Consider the following 17606-nt stretch of genomic DNA (forward strand, 5'->3'; position numbering starts at 1 on the left):
TTCTTAGAACAGATAAACAATATCGATGTAACAAGATGGATTATATTGATTATAGTGAATGACTTCAGAATAATTAATTATTAAAAAAAAAATATCGCATAACGATTAAATTACTGATTCATACTGTCAAAGCTGCAAATCCACTTTAACGAATGCGACCAAAACAAAGTCCCCTGTGTTATTTTGTGAGAAACAGTCCTGAACTCTCGTCTGTTGTGGCTACTAATTTCCAAAAACCAAAATAACAGGATATGATTTCTAATCTTATTGTATATGTTCAAAATGCATATGTGCCTTAAATGTTGGTTGCTCTGTTAGTGAACATGAAAAAGTCAATGGAAAGTGAGTACCCCGTTCAAAACCCCGGTTTGGCATTTTGGTGTGGACTCGGTTGTAAGTACAGAAACCCAGCTTAACCCTATTAATTATCTTCCTACATACTACTATGTTAAGGTAAATCTCAGTTTCAATGTAGCAATTTGCTACCTTGCAGATCCATGATCGGATCTATATTAGCATACATGATAAAGCTCTGCGGGAATAGAACCGAAATAAATCGTGCGTGGAAGTTCTAAATTCTGAAGTTATTCTATGTCGGTGTTCGTTTCTATGCATAAATTCGAACAGAGTATACGCCTGGGTTGGCCCGAGTTGAATTAACGTAATAATCGTGGGTTTAGCAATGTGTGGCATTATTGAAGCAGAAGTATTCCAGATAGAAATTGAGGCTATTGAAGAATAAAACCTGAAAATATACACGGACTGTGCCAAGCTCCGGATCTTGAAGCGAGAAAACATGTGAGAGAACAGGGAAGAAGCAGACCAGCAGGATACACAGAGAACGAGTCGCCATGATGTTGAATATGGGAAGAAACGATGCAGAGGCAATTTTTAAACCGAGTCCCATGTAAGTGGAAAAATACAAATATTATTTTCAATGTGTTTGCTTATTTGATTTTCAAATGAATAAATAAATAAATGCTTTTTTTAATTATTTGGGTCTTACGTCAAAAAGTCAGTTGGTGTAAGGTTAAAAGTACATAATACGGGCCTGGAGTATGCCCTAAAACTGCTTCTGCTTGGCTAAGAGCTCGTCTTCCTCGGACGTAAGGAAACAGGTTAACGGCCCAAGACCCAGAGGCATCTGGCAGGAGTGAAAGCCTGCTCCCTTACGGACCACCAGCGGGTTATTTCAGGTGGCGTGGTTTTCCTTGATAACAGTGATGTGTTAAACTAACATTCGCGGATAGCAGCCAGAGATGGCTGTCCTCACTGTTGGTTTGACAAACTGAGTTTGATAGGTTTTTCCACCTTTTGAAAAAAAAAAAAAAAAAGTACATAATTCATTGGGAGGTTATTGGTTTTTCTTAAATGTTATTCAAGTTGATTTTTTTTATTTTGGAGTAAGATGTAAAATTAATTTTAATTAAATAAGAGTATTTTTTACATATAAGGAAATAAGTTAATGATTCAAGATTCATAGTTATCTAGCATGAATGAAAAACTACTATGTATGAACCACTTACACATCATTTTAAATGGTGTGGTTTTTCTTAAATAACAGTGATGAGTCAGTAAATCTATGGGGTGGAGAATAGATGGTGATAGGGTGTATTGTTAAGTCACTTTGTGATGTGAAAGTCACTGGTTCAAAACTTCGTAAGCAAAAATCCAGTCATGTTAAGGGATGGTGTGGCTCAGGCCAGGTGTGATCCCCAAGTAATTTTGACGGCTTAGATGACCCTGGGTCACGGTTTCTCAAGCCATAGGTCAAGCCTGATGTAATCTCTGGAGAACTCAGTGAACATGACAAACAAACAACAGTGATGAGTCAATAAGCATTCGCAAATAGCAACAAGTGATGATTGTCCTTAGTGTCAATTGACATCTAAATTATGATAGGTTTTTCCCTTTAAAAAAACATATATATATCCAATTCAATATTGGTCAAAGCATAGATGCTAAATTCCTTAGCAGCTTAGATATTTAATTGTCTAAGATAGTTGAATGAAGTAACATTATTTAAAGAAGGAAGGTCAAAGTTAAGGACACTAGTAAGTAATGAAGTTAAAGAGAACTTAAAATGATGAAAAGTTAAAGCTAGGAGTGCTAGCGAGTATTGAAGATAAAGACAAAATAAAATGATGAGTAATGATGCATGACAAGTAAGATATGTCAAAGAGGGAGGGTATAACCACATGATTAAGCAGGTAAGAATTAGAGTATGAAAGCAAATTGCAAAAATATGTGAGAAAGAGAAAGAGAGATCATTCCTTGTACTTCCCTATGTGTCAAAAATTCCATGTGGAATCTCAAGGGAGCATGCCAAGAACTATCTTAAAGTCGCCAAATTGTTGGAGATGTTGTAGCATTGACAATTTCCCCCAATTACAAAATCTAGTAAGCAACAAGGGACCCAAGCTAGCTCTTTAAGAGCTTCATTTGACTTAGCTCGACCAACCATCAATACTTTAACAAAAAACAAAATCTCAACATGCTATAAGCAACTAATTAATAAGATGTTTGCCCCATGTGTACATGTCACACAAAAATAATGCTAGCAACTTTCCCAAAGGGGGAAGGAAGTTAAGTGGGTTTTGCTTTGAGGGGACTAAGGAAAATAAGAGAAGAGGAGTAACTTGTCTTGAGTAGAGCAAGGGTAAATAGGTAGAAAGGGTGACAATGTTAAATCACCAAAAAAGGCAAAAGAGCTTGCCCAAACAGAGCAAGGGTCAATAAGCAAAAAAATCGACAATGCTAGAAGGATCAAGGATGTAAATCTTAGGGGGCTATAGACTATGTTCATATGTATAAGTCATAAAATCATATTTTTATGTAAAAGGAAACTTTTAAATATGTAACTGATAATGTAAAGCCTAATTAACATTATAAGAAAGAAATAGGGGGAGAGTGAAGGTTGAGGAGGGGAGGTCCCAAAATTAGCCTCATTGCATGTGATGGTTCTTCTTAATGGAATTCTTCTTTCCAATTCTCTTTCTTCACTCTCATATTTTTGTGATGTATTTAGTTCTTGCATTTTTTCAATGTTCTTGTGATTAGTTTCATGGTAGATCAATATTTTCTCTCTCCTCCTCTCTCATCATTCAATCCTTCTAGATCTTAGCCCCTAAGACCTAGATCATTGGTATTAGAGTAGGTTACCACTCCATGGGAACTAAGGTTTGAAGATATGTAATTGACGGAGCAAATTATAATTCACCTTAAAGGAAGGCAATAGGAAAAGAGTGAAGATCGAGGAGGGGAGGTCCCAAAATTGGCCTCATTGCATGTAATGGTTCTTCTTAACGGAATTCCTCTTCTCCAATTCTCTTTCTCGCTCTTCATATTTTTGTGATGTATTCAGATCCTACATTTTTATCAATGTTCTTGTGATTAGTTTCATAGTAAATTTGTATGTTTTCTCTCATCCTCTCTTGGCATTCAAGCCTTCTAGATCTTAGTGCCCAAGATACCCCATGTGTACATGTCAAACAAAAATGATGCTAGCAACTTTCCCAAAAAGGGGAAAGGAAGTTAAGTGGGTGTTTCCTTGAGGGGACCAAGGAAAATAAGGGAAGAGGAGTAATTTGCCTCGAGTAGAGCAAGGGTAGATAGGTAGAAAGGGTAGCAATGCTAAATCACCAAAAAATGCAAAATAGCTTACCCAAGCAGAGCAAGCGTTGATAAGCAAAAAGAAAAACAATGCTAGAAGGACCAACAAATGTAAAACAACTTGCCTTAAGGAGGAGTAATAGAGATCAGTGTACCTTAATGGGGAGCAAGGTTGACTTGCAAAAGTAGAGTAGAAACATTAGACAAAATAACTCACCCTAAGGGTAAATCAAGTTTGACCAAGCACATGCAAGGTGTGAGAATACAAAATCTTTCCTCTCCTGTGAGATGAGGTTAACCATCCACTTATAAAGTGTAAGAAACCATAAACCAACTCCTACGAAGGAGTAAGGTTGGCTACCCAAATTCAAGTTGTGAGAAACAATAGGGCTTGATACTCCTTGGAAGGAGCAAGTGGACCAAGAGGATAGAGTAATAAAGGAGAGGTGGCAATGGCAAGGTTAGGGTAAGATTGAAATAGCCACAATCTTAAAATATGAGTTGACCAAGGTCATCACTATGTTTAATAGATAAGTAAATGTGAAACAGGCATAATGGTCTATCCTTTCCAAGAACTAAGAGCCTTGATTTAGACCTTAACATGAGGTAATAGGCTAGACAAAATCAACCAACAAGCTATGCAACAAATAAATAATAGATAAGGCCACATGTGATATCTGATATGCAGCCAACAAAAAGGGGCAAGCAATAGCCACAAAAGAAAGAATGCAACAAGACAAAAACAAGGACAAAAGTAGGCACAAGTGCGAGCAGGAGGAAGATAAACAAGAAGGTAGAAGGGCTAAGAAAAGAAAAGTGTGACAAGATAATAAGGTTTAGGAGGGGATCCAGTGGGAGGATGCCCCTGTTTTTAAGAAAACGCCTAAAGAAAAAGGAAGGGTCAACGTGAAAAATCAACAAGAAGCAACATAAGGGAGGGCAAATGTAGGGAAAAAACATGTGCCTCAAGAAGTAGGCTATGAAGGAGATTGTGGGGGAGGTTCCTCGGGTGGGTTAAAGTAACAAACAAGTAGATCATGTATGAACATGGCCCTATAACATCCGAAGACCAAAGCCAACTCTCAACAACTCTAAGGAGGAGTTATCATAGATTAAAGTGAAGGCAAGTTAGAGAAGTAAGGGTGTTCAAAGGTGACATATTTGAGAAGGAAGGGTGTTCAAAGGGGACCCATTTGAGAAGGAAGAAGACCTAGGGACCTAGATGACAAAACTAAAGATATAACTTTGGGGGTGGCCTTAGGGCCATGGAAGAAAGGAGTGGGGTCGTGCTTTATAGAGAAGTTCTTATCTTTATGGAAGAATAACAATACTCGTGTGAAAGTGAAAGGAATAACCATCATTGAATCAAGCCATGTTCATCAAAGAAGAATGTTATATTCAAATTCCACTTAGAGAATAAAAAAGCATGCATCAATAGTCTTGGTTCTAAAGGTTAGAAGTAAGGTAATAGCTCCAAAGAGATTGGTCTTAGCTTTATTAAATCCTTGACATGTCTAAGTAGCATGAGAAAAGTTACCAACATCGATGGCCTAGTAAAGAGGCGTAGACATGATGTTAAATGTAGAACTCAAATAAATAAGGACCTATTCAAGAACGGTATCATCATGATGGATTTTGATAAAGGAAAGGGTGGAGATGTCAACTTTTTGTTCATTCTTGAAGGGAGATGAAAAATATCAAAGTACGAGGAAGAGATACATGGTTATGAAAACTTGAGAGAACATTAAGATAGGGCATTTATCAACAACTCCCTATGGTGATGCAAGTACAAAGGGCGTGCATAAGGGACATCCTAGTGGTATGGAAGAATAGGTTTAGATAATATGGAAGGGCATGGGATATGATGAGGAGGTTGATCAAAGACCAACATATATAACAAGTAGGGGAGATTAGTTAAGAAACCAAAATAACCCCATGCATGTGCCTTAGAGAAAGCTCCAATTTAATGAGAAGACGGGGGATCATGAGATCAATGAGTCTCAACAAATCATGGTTTCATAAATTGTGGTGGGATCATCAATTTGAACTGACATAGTAGTGTATGGGTCCATAACCAACACAATAACCCATATCACCCTCATACTAATGTAAAGTTGAGCCATTTATGTGCCATATGTAGGTGGATGTTGGAAAACAAAGAGAAAATAAAGTGATAATGTCAAATAAGATATGTCAGAAGAAAGAGGATATATGGAAAATCTAACCATGAAATGATTAGGAAGGAAATAACTAGATTGTTGCCCAAATGTGCCATTTTTTTGAAGATGTAGTAGCATTGATAGTCACCTACAAAATATGAATATTTAAGTTGGCAACAAGAGACCCAAGCTAGCTTATTTGGATGTTAATTAAATTTGGATAAAAAAAACATCTTGTCTTTGGCAACTTAAACAAAATATTAGTTTGCCATTAATAGCTAATCAATAAGATGTTTTTTTTTATGTGTACATGTGATATGAACACAATGTTAATGGGTTACCTAGAGATGGGAAGGAAGTTAGGAAGGTCTTGCCTAAAGGGGGGCAGAAAAAGAAGTGAAGAGAAGTACCTTTCCTTGAGCAAAGTAAGGGTAAACAAATAAAAAAAGGATAATGCCACATAAACTAGCAAAGGAAAATAGATTTCCCCAAGGAGGAAAAAGGGTGAGAAGAATCTTGGTCAAGGTGGAAGCAAGGAAAGGAAGGGAAGTGAAGTAAGTTGTCTTAAGTAAAGCAAGGGAGAACAAGAAGAAAGAGAGACAACGTTATAAAAACTATCACATGAAAAATAACTTTCCTCAAGGACATCCAAGGACAAGAAGTAACCTACCTTAATGTGGACCAGCTTTGATTAGGAAAAATAAAGTAGAAACATTGAGAAAAACAACTTTCCTTGGGAGAGTCATGCTCAACAATGTATATCTAGGAGACTATCTTCCTAGTATTGAATTTGCAAGGCTTTAAGGCCCTATGGAATGCTCACAAGCATCTATCTTCATAATTGTGTTTTTATAAATAGGATTACTTGACTTTTTTCCTTGAAAAAAAAACAACTACCTATGGAGGTAAAGCAACTTTGATCAAAATCATGTATAGCATAAGAATTAAAGAGTGCGCCTCTTAGAAATGACAATATTAACCAATGACATGAAATGTGTAACAAACAAGAAGCTAACTCTCAAAAGAAGCAAGTTTGACTAGCCATACATGAAGTTGACTAATTATGCGTAAGGTGTGAGAAATAAAAGGCTTACTCCTTGGAAGGAGCAAGATTGACCATGGAGGCATAACAATAAAGAGAGGCAATAATGGCAAGGCCAAGGTAGAGTCACAATAGCCACAATATAAAGGATGTACCAACAAAGGTTATCACTATATGTAGTAGACAAGCAAAGGTGAAGCAAGCATAATGGTCGGTCCCTACTAGGTAGTGATTAATGTAACTCAAGCCCCAACTTGTTGCAAAAGCCTAGCAAAATTTGACCACAAGGTTAGGAAACAACATGTAGTATAGAAGGCGACATGTCAGATGTGGCATGCAAGAAAAAATAAGGGGTGAGAATTCAACACATAAGAGAGTAGCCAATAAGAGGAAACATGGGCAAAAGGAGGCATAAGGCAGAGAAGGAGGAAGATCAACAGGAAGAATGAAGCAGAAAATAAAGGAAGGTGTGACAAAAGGCTAAGATTTTTTAGATAAGCTAGTGGGAGGATGTCCCTTATTTTTCAAGGAGGACATCCAAGGAATAAGGATGGTCAACATGAAAAATTGACATGAATCAACATAGGGGATATCAAGGGTGGGTGAAAAACATGTTCCCTGAGAAAAGTAGGCTAGGGAATAAACTAAGAAGAAGGTTACCTTGAGTAGTTCATAATGGCAACAAGTGAGCAAGTAGATTAACTAGGGACATGGCTTGAGTGCATCTAGGGCTTGAATCCAAAACTTGAGAACTTTAAGGAGGATCTATTGGAGACTTGAATGAGGGAAAGGTTATAAGAGTAGACCTAAAAAAAGTGTCTGAAGGGAACACATTTGATAAGGAAGAGTGCCCAAGGGCATGAACAACATATACCAAGGGTTGAACCTTGGGGGTGGTGTTAAGGCTATGGGATAAAGAGTAGGGTCATGCCATATGTAAAAGTCTTACCTTCTTGGAAAAAAACTATATTTTTGATGAGTGAGAAGTAACCATGATCAAATGTAGCTATGGTCATCCAAGAAGAATGTTATATTTCAGCCCATCTTAGAGAATATAAAAAAAATGCATCAATGATCTTGGGTACAAGGACTTGAGGTAAGAAAACAACTCCAAAGGGCTTCATCTCAAAAAGTTTATATCCTTTAAAGGTCTAGTTAACAAAAGAAAAGTTCCCCGATCCACCCCACTTGCTGTCCGATATTGCACAACCCTCATCTGGGGGTATCATCTTTGGGATCATTGCCCTTCCTCTCAACCAGCTTCATCCTCGATTCTGACCTCTCTTATTGTTCCTGGGCAACCATCCCTTTCATCTGACTGTTTCGTTGCCCCAGCCATAAACCCTAGGTCACTTAACCGTAGGTCATAGGAGGCTCCCTCGAATACCCAAGAGCCCTACAGGATCATCTGACGGCCCCTCATTCGAGTAAGACTAGAAGAACAAAGTGTGTTAAAGCCTTACATAGGGACCTATCCCTTTGTTTCGGGGAAGGAGTACAAATGGGCGACGTGGTGGATACAACAAACAGGGTTCTGGTGGGAAGGGTTAGAGGAAGGACATACTCAACCACCCGACTCTATCTTTGGGTCACTGAGATTTGGGGGAACATCCTCAGTGAACTCCCATCTGTTACCACTCTGGCTCGTGGATGGTTTGCTCTAAGCTTTCTAAGGGAGGATTATACATCATGGGTCCTCTCTCGGTACTGGCACATAGAATTGGCACCCATGCTGCTTAAGAGATGGAGCCCTCTCTTTGACCCCGAGTGGGAACAATTGGGTGCTGGGCCGCTTTGGGTACGCCTCCTGGGACTTCCACTGCATTTTTGGTCTGAGGACATTTTCACTCGCATTGGGAATTCATTGGGCACATTTCTGGATTATGATAAATCTTTCATTACCTCTGGCAACAAATTGTTGGCTTGCATCTTGGTGTACCTGGACACCAGAGAAGGACTGGAGGAGCAGATCACTCTTTAGTGGAAAAGATTCACTCGCATTCAGATTCTAGATTATGAAGGGGTGCCATTCAGATGCAGGAGGTGTCACAAGGTCAGCCATCTCTATAAAGAATGCCCATTGGTCACTGTTGCCTCCTCCCCCATCAAAGACACAGATGGTGCTATCCTTGTGGCACATGTACTTGTGAAGGAGAAGCCTCCTCAATCCTCTCATCTGAAGCCACCGGGGCAAAGTTCTGCACAGATGACTTCTTTAGCCACTCCCTAGCCTCCTTCACCTCCCTTGACGAGATCTCAGGCAACTGTTGCAGCCGCTCTTTCTGCGAGTATTTTTCCACCTCTTTGCTCTGCATCTTCTTTATCATTATCTACTTATGCACCACAATTTCATTTTGCATTTGCATCCATTGCATGCATATCCACCACTTCTCTTACTTGCCCTGTGAACCCCCCTCCACCATCCTATACCACCACCTCGCCTTCTATTACAGAGTTGTCCACTTCTCCTCCCTCTCTTGATGCTTTGGGCTCCTCTTGTCACTCTCACCCCTGCAATCTTCACTCTTGGGGGAAACACTCCTCTAAGCCCTCTAGTATTGGCCTGATCTCCCCCCACAAGATCTCCAAGCCTCCTAGGGGTTGGCATTCCTTCATTTCTAAAATCATTCTCCAAGCAGGGGTGGATGTGGCTTAGGGAAAGCAATCTACATTAGATATGGTTCTTAGAGCATTGGACACCCTCCCTTGGCCACCCCCATGAAGTGGCTCTCTTTCAACTGCAGAGGGTTGGCTAGCCTTGCCAAAAAATTAGCCCTCAAAAGACTTCTGGATTCTGAGCAGATCGATATAATATATCTTCAAGAAACCCTAGGAATGGTCAAGCAGGTCATCTCTGTGATGAATACCCTGAAATTGGGATGGACCTTCCACGCTCTGGATGTCAGTGGACGATCTGGGGGAATTTCTCTTGGCATTAACCCTCGCATGATTAAGCTTCTTTCATCCTTGGGGGGGTGGCTTTATTGGTATGGATATATACTCAAAGCTGCACCTAGACTTCAGAATTATCAATGTTTATGCTCCCTGTCATAACAAGGATTCTTTTTGGGATCACCTTCTCAACCTATCCCTCACAAACACTGACAATCTTATTCTGGGAGGGGATCTCAATTTCTCAATTGGACATGCAGAATCTTGGGGACATAATGCCTAGTTAGACCCCCTCTCAGACACCATGGAGCATCTTTTGGAGTAGCACAATCTAGTAGATATCCCTATGAATAAGTTGCAGCCGAATTGGCATAACAGAAGGACTGGAGAGGCATCTATGGCCAGAAGACTAGATCACTTCTTAATAAAGGAGAACTTAGTAAGGGCCTTGACAAATTTCCGTCAATGGGTGGGATCCAGAGGCATTTATGACCACTCCCCTATTTATCTAGAGCTGTCGGGACCCTTTCAAAAACCAAGAGCACCCTTTAAATTTAACTCTAGCTGGTTGATGGACCCTGATTACATCAAATTGGTATCTGACTACTTGCGGGCTCACCCTCCTGATCTGGGGAGGTCTATCTCAGAAGGATTTTGTCACAATCTGAATGACCTAAAGAGATTATCTATACAATGGGCTAAACATAAAAGAGATCGAGATGAGCAGACTCTAAGGCTTATTGAAGACAAGATGGAAAATCTGATGGATGAGAATGAGAGGGGTTTCTCCTCTACAAAATCTAAAACCTCCCTCATAGACCTGGAGATGCAGCGATCCAAAATACTTAAAGATCGAGAGGAGACTTGGCACCTTAGAAGTAGGGCTATATGGTTACAAGCAGGGGATGACAACACCAAATTCTTCCACAATTTTGCGAATGGGAGAAGGGCAATTAATACTATCATGCCTAATGAGGATGGCCAACCTGCTCACACTTTTCACCAACTGGCACACCTTGGTACAAACCACTTCCAACAACTTTTCAAGGCTCCTCCTGGGGCCACTCTAGCTGAAATCGTTAGAGTTGCTAGACTATTTCCTTGATTTGTTGATTAGGATGCTGAAGCTGACCTCATCAAGTCTGTTACAATGGAGGAACTGGAAAGCACCCTCAAATGGTTTAAAAAGGATAAAAGCCCTGGCCCGGATGGATGGTCTATCGAATTCTATTTGGATTTTTCGAGATCATTGGCCACGTACTATTAATATTGTGGAGGAATGCAGAACATCGGGTCGAATGTATGAGGCCTTCAATTCCACCTGCATTGTCCTCATCCCCAAAGTTGACTCCCCACTATCCTTCAATGATTTCAGGCCTATCTCCCTTTGCAATTGCCTCTATAAGATTATTGCCAAAATCATCACCAATCGGCTAAAGCCCATCCTATCTGCCCATATATCATCTGAACAATTTGCATTTATGCATAACAGACATATTCATGAGGCCATTGGCAACACACAAGAAGTCCTTCACCCCATTAAGACTAGGCATTTAAAAGGCTCTATTCTCAAGATCGATCTCTTTAAGGATTTTGATCGTGTCAGTTGGTTATATATCATAATGCTTTTTGTTGAAAATGGCAACAAGAAATGCTATAAATAGCATTTTAGGTACCAATGTTGGTCCTAGTAACAAGGAATGAAAAATGGAAATGCTAAAAATAACATTGCTATAAATAGTACTTCAGGATAGATTCCAATTTTAGTTAGTCCCTGAACTAAAATTGAGAAGTAAAATTCGAATTTGATCTTAGTAGTTGTTTGTAAAATAATTAATTAATTCATCTTGAGTTAATTAGTTGTAGGAAATCAAACATGAAGTCTATGTGAAGACATGCAACAATGTTTCCTTTGATTGAGGAATTTATCCCTTGATTAAAGGAGATCAGGATGAGTTGTACTTTGAGTTGTAATTAGTTAGCTCAGTTATCTGAGTTAAGTCCAGTTAGATTAGTTCCAACAGTTTCTGGAACTGATTGTGAGTTCAGTTAGTTAATGCATGCATGCATGTCATTGCCGCAATTCAGATAACTGAATATTCTCTCATAAATAACTCATGCATGTCAGTTCAGTCAGAGACCCAGTTGAGATTGGAGGAAGGGACAATGTACTATCAGTGAGAGGATTTTTCCTATATAGGAAACCCATCCATGCAGAAGGAATTATCTCCTTCAGGATTGCGCAGTTACTTTTGAGTTTAATGTGTTGTGTGAGAAGTAAATTCACACAAGTGGCAGCATTGGACCCCAAGAGAATCTGGGCAAGGAAATAGGAGGCTTGGAGGGTTGATGGAAGGCATATGTTGAGTCTATTCAGTCTATGAGCAGCAGTGAGAGATTGTACTGAGAGTTGGATAGCTTGTGAGCTAAGCTTTGTGTAATCCTGAGATATTTCCACTTGTATGATAATACAGATAGCGGGGTTTTTAGCTAAGGATTTCCCTAGATTATTCTTCCGTGTTTCATGTGTATGATTTATTCTTCTCTATTACATGTGTTCTATTTGATCTTGCTCAAAATTGATTAAGCTTCTGCAAAGTTTGATAGTAGAAGTAGCTCAAGTATTTTGCTTTAGTATATTGCATTGTCAGGTGATCTACGGTGAAATTTCTACACTTTTAACTCACTTGGGCTTCCCCCTTCCTTTCATTCATTAGATCATGTGTTGTATTACTTTTGTTTCCTTCAACGTTCTCATAAATGGCTCGGCCTCCAACTTCTTCCATGCAGAGCGAGGACTCAGACAGGGATGTCCCCTCTCTCCACTCCTCTTCCTCCTTGTTATGGAAGGTTTGAGCAAATTAATATTACAGGAAAGAAGAGATGGTCGACTTCAGGGTATCAAGATTACAAACCATTGTATCATCTCCCATCTACTTTTTGTTGATGATGTCCCCATATTTCTCAGTGGGGGTATTCGAGACTTTACTGTCTTCTTTGCAATCATGAAGATCTTCTACATTGCAACCGACATGGAAGCAAATTAGCTTAAATCCACCATCTCCTTCTCTGAATGTTCCCCTCAGGAAATCTGGACTGCTATTCAGAAGTTCCCTTATTAGAGACTTAATTTGGAAGATGGGCTCAAATATCTTGGGTTCCGCATTAAGCCACACAATTACAAAGATTGTGGATTGGATTTGGCTTGTGGCCAAGGTGGAAAAAAGACTACATAACTGGACTCACAAGTTCTTATCCAGAGTAGGGCGTTTAGTCCTTATCAAATCGGTCCTAGAGGCGACCTCGGTATACTGGATGTCCTTGGCATGGATTCCCAAAGGAATACTATCTTGAATACAAAAAATCTGTTGTAGATTCCTGTGGAATGGGTTCAAGGAGGGGAGGCCATTTGCTTGGGTGGGTTGGAGTCATATTGCCCTTCCAAAGAAATGGGGTGGCTGGGGATTGAAGGACCTTCCCTCCTTTGCACATGCTCTCGCTGCCAAGATGGGCTGGCATATTCTCATGAAATGTAGCCTCTGGACTAATGTGGTCCATCACAAATACATTTGGCCTCTACATATTATGGATTGGATCTGACTCTCGTCCTAGCACAAAGCTAGTATTTTGGTGATTTGGAGAGTTGTTCTCTGCACCCTTCCCACTATTAGATATGGCCTTGTATGGCGTATTAAATCTAGCATATAAGTGCGCATTGGAATGGACTCTTGGACAGGATACGACAACTTGTATAGGTTTCCCCCTAATCTTATCTATTTCTTAAATGATCAAGGCATCAACTTGATTGCCCATGTTACCGATTCGGAAAATTCCACCATATTTGCACAAGCTTTAAAATCGGTTGATCTTCTAGGAATCCCTGTTCAATGGCAACAAGTTTGGGTGGGCTATATCTCCGCTTTAACTGAATTGCGTATTCGTATATCGGAGGATGAAGATGAACTCATTTAGGCACCCCCAGCACATGGAATATACTCTCCAAAAGAAGGCTACCTTATTATTTATGCTGCACACAAGCCTCCTGTGTTGGTAGGATGGTGCCACTCCCTTTGGAAGCTCAAAGCCCCTCCACAAACCAGGCTGTTTATGTGGAATGTTCTTATGAACAAAATTCCTACTAGGGAAAATCTGAAGAAAAGGTCTTTTTATGGACCCTCTTGGTGCGTTCTCTATCATCAAGCTGATGAATCAAATGAACACCTCTTTCTTATCTGCCCTGCTGTTGTCAATTTATGGGAATAGGTTCTCACCTCACTCGCTATAACACAGAGATGGCATGGAGACAATATATTGAATGCTTGGAATCGATGGTGGATTGAGTCCTCGAACCTGAAAGCTCGCAACCTCCCCCTTCTTATCTGTTGGTCACTCTGGTTGAATAGGAATGGAATCATTTTTAGAGATAAAGTTGTCTGGTGGCCTCATGTTATCGCCCTGATTATAAATTATTTCCATGAAATACCCGACGAGGAACACTCTCCTCCTATCCGTGTTGTTACACATGAAGATATATACTGAAATCATCCTCGGGCATACTTTGATGGCTCTGCTCAAGATCAAGTATACGGGGGGGAGTACTTTTGCATCTATATGTCACTCATTCATACTGTATCCAGATGGGCATGATGGCTGGAACAAACAAATATGTTGAACTCATCACTCTTAGACATTTGCTTCATTTTTCTCTGAATCATGATTGTAGACACCTTCAGATTTTTAGGGACTCCAAAATCATTATAAACTGGTTCAATAACACAAACATATGTCATGTGCACTCTCTCAGGAACATTTTGGATGAAGTCATACAATTCAAATCACATTTTGATTATATTTCTTGTCATCATATTTACAAGGAATGTAATCAGATTGTCGACTAGCTATCCAAGGAGGCCGTGGTCCAGCCCAGGGGTCTATGGTTAATACAGGAACAACGGGATGATGAACATTACCAGTATTACCATCGGCCATACATAGATCAAAATTTTCAGGGGGCTGATAGGCCCTAAATATAGTCATTCTTGCTGATATATAACAGAATAGTTTTTATGCTTTTTATATCCATGTACATATTTATCCGATCAGCTACAACATACCCTCTTGGGTAACCTTTTGTACAAAGATATATATTTTTTGAAGGCTTCAGCCTAACTATATGCATATGCCTGGTTGGCATCTACAACATGTAATTTTCTCAAATTAATAGAAAATTACGATTTTTCCTCGGGGAAAAAAACAAAACAAAAGTTAGAAACAATGATAGCATAACAAACATAGGTGGTATATTATTAATGGTAAAACCCATATCAACAATGACCCCTTTGATAATGATATCACCATGATGGATTTGGATAACGAAAAGAGTGGATATGGTAGCCTTCCATTCATCCTCAAAACAGATGAGAAAGATCAAATGATAGGGAGGACCTCCAAGCTTGTGAAGGCTCAAGAGAGGATAACGTAGAGCATTGATGTAACACCCCAGTCATGCATTGGGGTGTATCAATGCCTTTGTAACTTTATTTTTTCAAATTTTCCCTTGAATCAGATTATGTAACATCTATCATGTGCATATCATGCTTCCTACTACGCAATGCTTTCATGTACATGAATATAAATGTATAATTGACACCATTTCAATTATTGTTCACATGCATCATGTGAAACCACACAAATAATCACAAACAGAAAATACATAAACATAAAAATAAACACTTGGCTTTTAAAGGAAGCATTTGCTGGTTATAGATCTCAGACATTCTGCCCAACAATAGATCATGTGCTCATAATATCTTAGAAATGGTTCACATTGAGCTAGGGCCATGACTCCACAAGCACAAAAGGTTACCAAAAGTTAGTTATTGTACATAAATAATATTAAATGTAAATAGTGCCAAGGTACTAACCCCACCAAGCTCCAACCAATAGTTCCACATCCCCCATCAAACCACACAACCCAAGGTAGTGCATGCCTTCTCTGCACCCGCAGTCCATCAGGTTGTGCCACTACCTTTCCAAGGTTTCAAACTAGATTGGCCAAGAATGTCTAATAGCCCTATGGTTTCCAAGAGTTCCAACTATCGTCAAGTGTCTCTAGGTACCTTTCTAGCCTCACACTAAGGAATCTAATCCCCTTTTCCTAAATCCAACTAGGATTTTGTCAAGAACTAATCATGTCATGGGGTCACCCTTTCTTTTCCTCCTAGGGAGCTCTATCACCTTCCACTAGTCGGAATAATGTCATGGACTGATGGAATAATACTAAAACTCTCACTTTTATGTGAATGTCCCTCTTTTAACAAATGGCCCTCAATAAAGTTACTTTATGGACTTAAGATAAGAACATGTGCACTTTTTTACTTAAGCTTATTTTAATAATAAGCTAACCCCATAGGCTTAATTCCTCCATCACATTTCCCTTAGCCCCCTTGCACACCTATGGAGTACTACCCCCCTATACTCTCTTGTTTAACTTGATCTACAACACTAAATTATGTATTTTATTAATATTCATGTAATTACATGTTTACATCATTAGGTTCATTGGCCTTTTAGCATATACACTCACTGGCCTACAATCACATAAGAGCTTTGTCCTAAAAAACATATGAACATAAACACATTGACCTCAATGCATAAGTGCATGGGCACATGAGCACATAGGCCCCAAAATAGTCACCAACTCACTGACCTAAACATGATATGTACAACACACATAAGGTTCATCCCAGGGGTGTTACATTCCCCTCCCCTTCACTTATGCACTGCCTCAATGCATTATATACATATATATGATCAAAATCGTGCAAAAATATGTGGGTACTCTCCTCTTATAACATGTTCATGTTCCCATGTAAGATGCTCAAGATCAAAATGTGTCCACTACAACTTAACCAAGGTGATGACTTTATTCTAAGCACCTTGACCTTCTTATCCAAACTCCCCACTAGCTAGATGTGAAAGTTTCTCTTGGGCTCCACCTAAATCATATTCTAGTCAATTACATGATTAATATCAAGAACATGCTTTTTAAGTAATTAAATATGAAACACATTATAAATATGCACGAATGTTGGAAATGCAATCCTATATGCATTTGGGTCAATCATCTCCAGAATTTCAAATGGCCCACACAATCTAGTTTACAACTTTGAGAAACTTTCCAATTTCAATGAACTCTTCTTATCCTTTACTTTTAGGAAAACATGGTCACCAACTTTGAATTATTTGTTTAACCTATTGTTTTCCACATGGCAACCTTTAATTTCTTTCTCTTTCATTTCTTTGAGCAAAGCTACACCAACAATGGTCTTATCTACTGGATTGTCCCAATTCACAGGTGTGTTGCATTTTCTGCCATACAAGGGTCAAATGGGCTCATCTTCAAAGATGCTTGATACCCATTTTTATATTCAAATTATACCAAGTGTACAAACTCTTCTCATTTTGATGGTTTATCTATCACATACATTCTCAATATATCTTCAATCACCTAATTGACCCTCTTTGTTTTCCTATCCACCTCTGGATGATATGTTGTACTAAAATTCAAATTGGTTCCAAAGCCCTCAATAAACATTTACAAAAGTTTGATGTAAACTTGGGATCCCTATCTAAAATAATTACCCTTCACACATGATATGTCCTGGTAATTTCCTTCATATAATTTTTAGCAATATTTGCAGCATTGTTTGTTGATTTCACTGGAATAAAGTGGCCATCCTTAGTGAACTAATCCACCACTACCATAACTAAATCATGCCACCTCACAATCTTGGGAAAACTATTAATAAAATCAATAGAAAGAATTTCCCATTTCGAGAGTGGGTATTGGTTGTAGCAATCCAACTAGGTGTTAACTCAGCGTTAAATTTTTGGCACTC

The 17606-nt window shown here is 39.1% G+C and overlaps 2 protein-coding genes across 2 annotated transcripts in view; one reads left to right on the plus strand and one right to left on the minus strand.

Annotated features, from left to right (window-relative positions):
• The window catches only part of LOC149169713 (Cyclophilin-like peptidyl-prolyl cis-trans isomerase family protein), a 206781-nt gene extending 205902 nt beyond the window's left edge, over positions 1-879 (minus strand). The window contains exon 1 of the mRNA XM_089428780.1: positions 746-879. Coding sequence (XP_089284906.1) covers positions 746-853 — 108 coding nt within the window. The 5' untranslated portion in view covers positions 854-879. The remainder of the gene's footprint in view (positions 1-745) is intronic.
• Positions 880-8314: 7435 nt separating this feature from the next.
• Positions 8315-8794, plus strand: LOC149169714 (uncharacterized). Its single transcript, XM_089425302.1, has one exon. It carries the CDS (start codon positions 8315-8317, stop codon positions 8792-8794), a length of 480 nt encoding a protein of 159 aa, XP_089281428.1.
• The last annotated feature ends 8812 nt before the right edge of the window (positions 8795-17606 follow it).

The sequence above is a fragment of the Pinus tabuliformis genome, chromosome 4_2 (genome assembly GCF_031772625.1).
Source record: "Pinus tabuliformis cultivar Carrire ecotype Pingquan chromosome 4_2, CPIR1, whole genome shotgun sequence".
Taxonomy (NCBI): domain Eukaryota; kingdom Viridiplantae; phylum Streptophyta; class Pinopsida; order Pinales; family Pinaceae; genus Pinus; species Pinus tabuliformis.

Coding starts and splice junctions, on each gene's coding strand:
- LOC149169714 (XM_089425302.1), top strand. CDS start 8,315: ATGGGCGACGTGGTGGATACAACAAACAGGGTTCTGGTGGGAAGGGTT.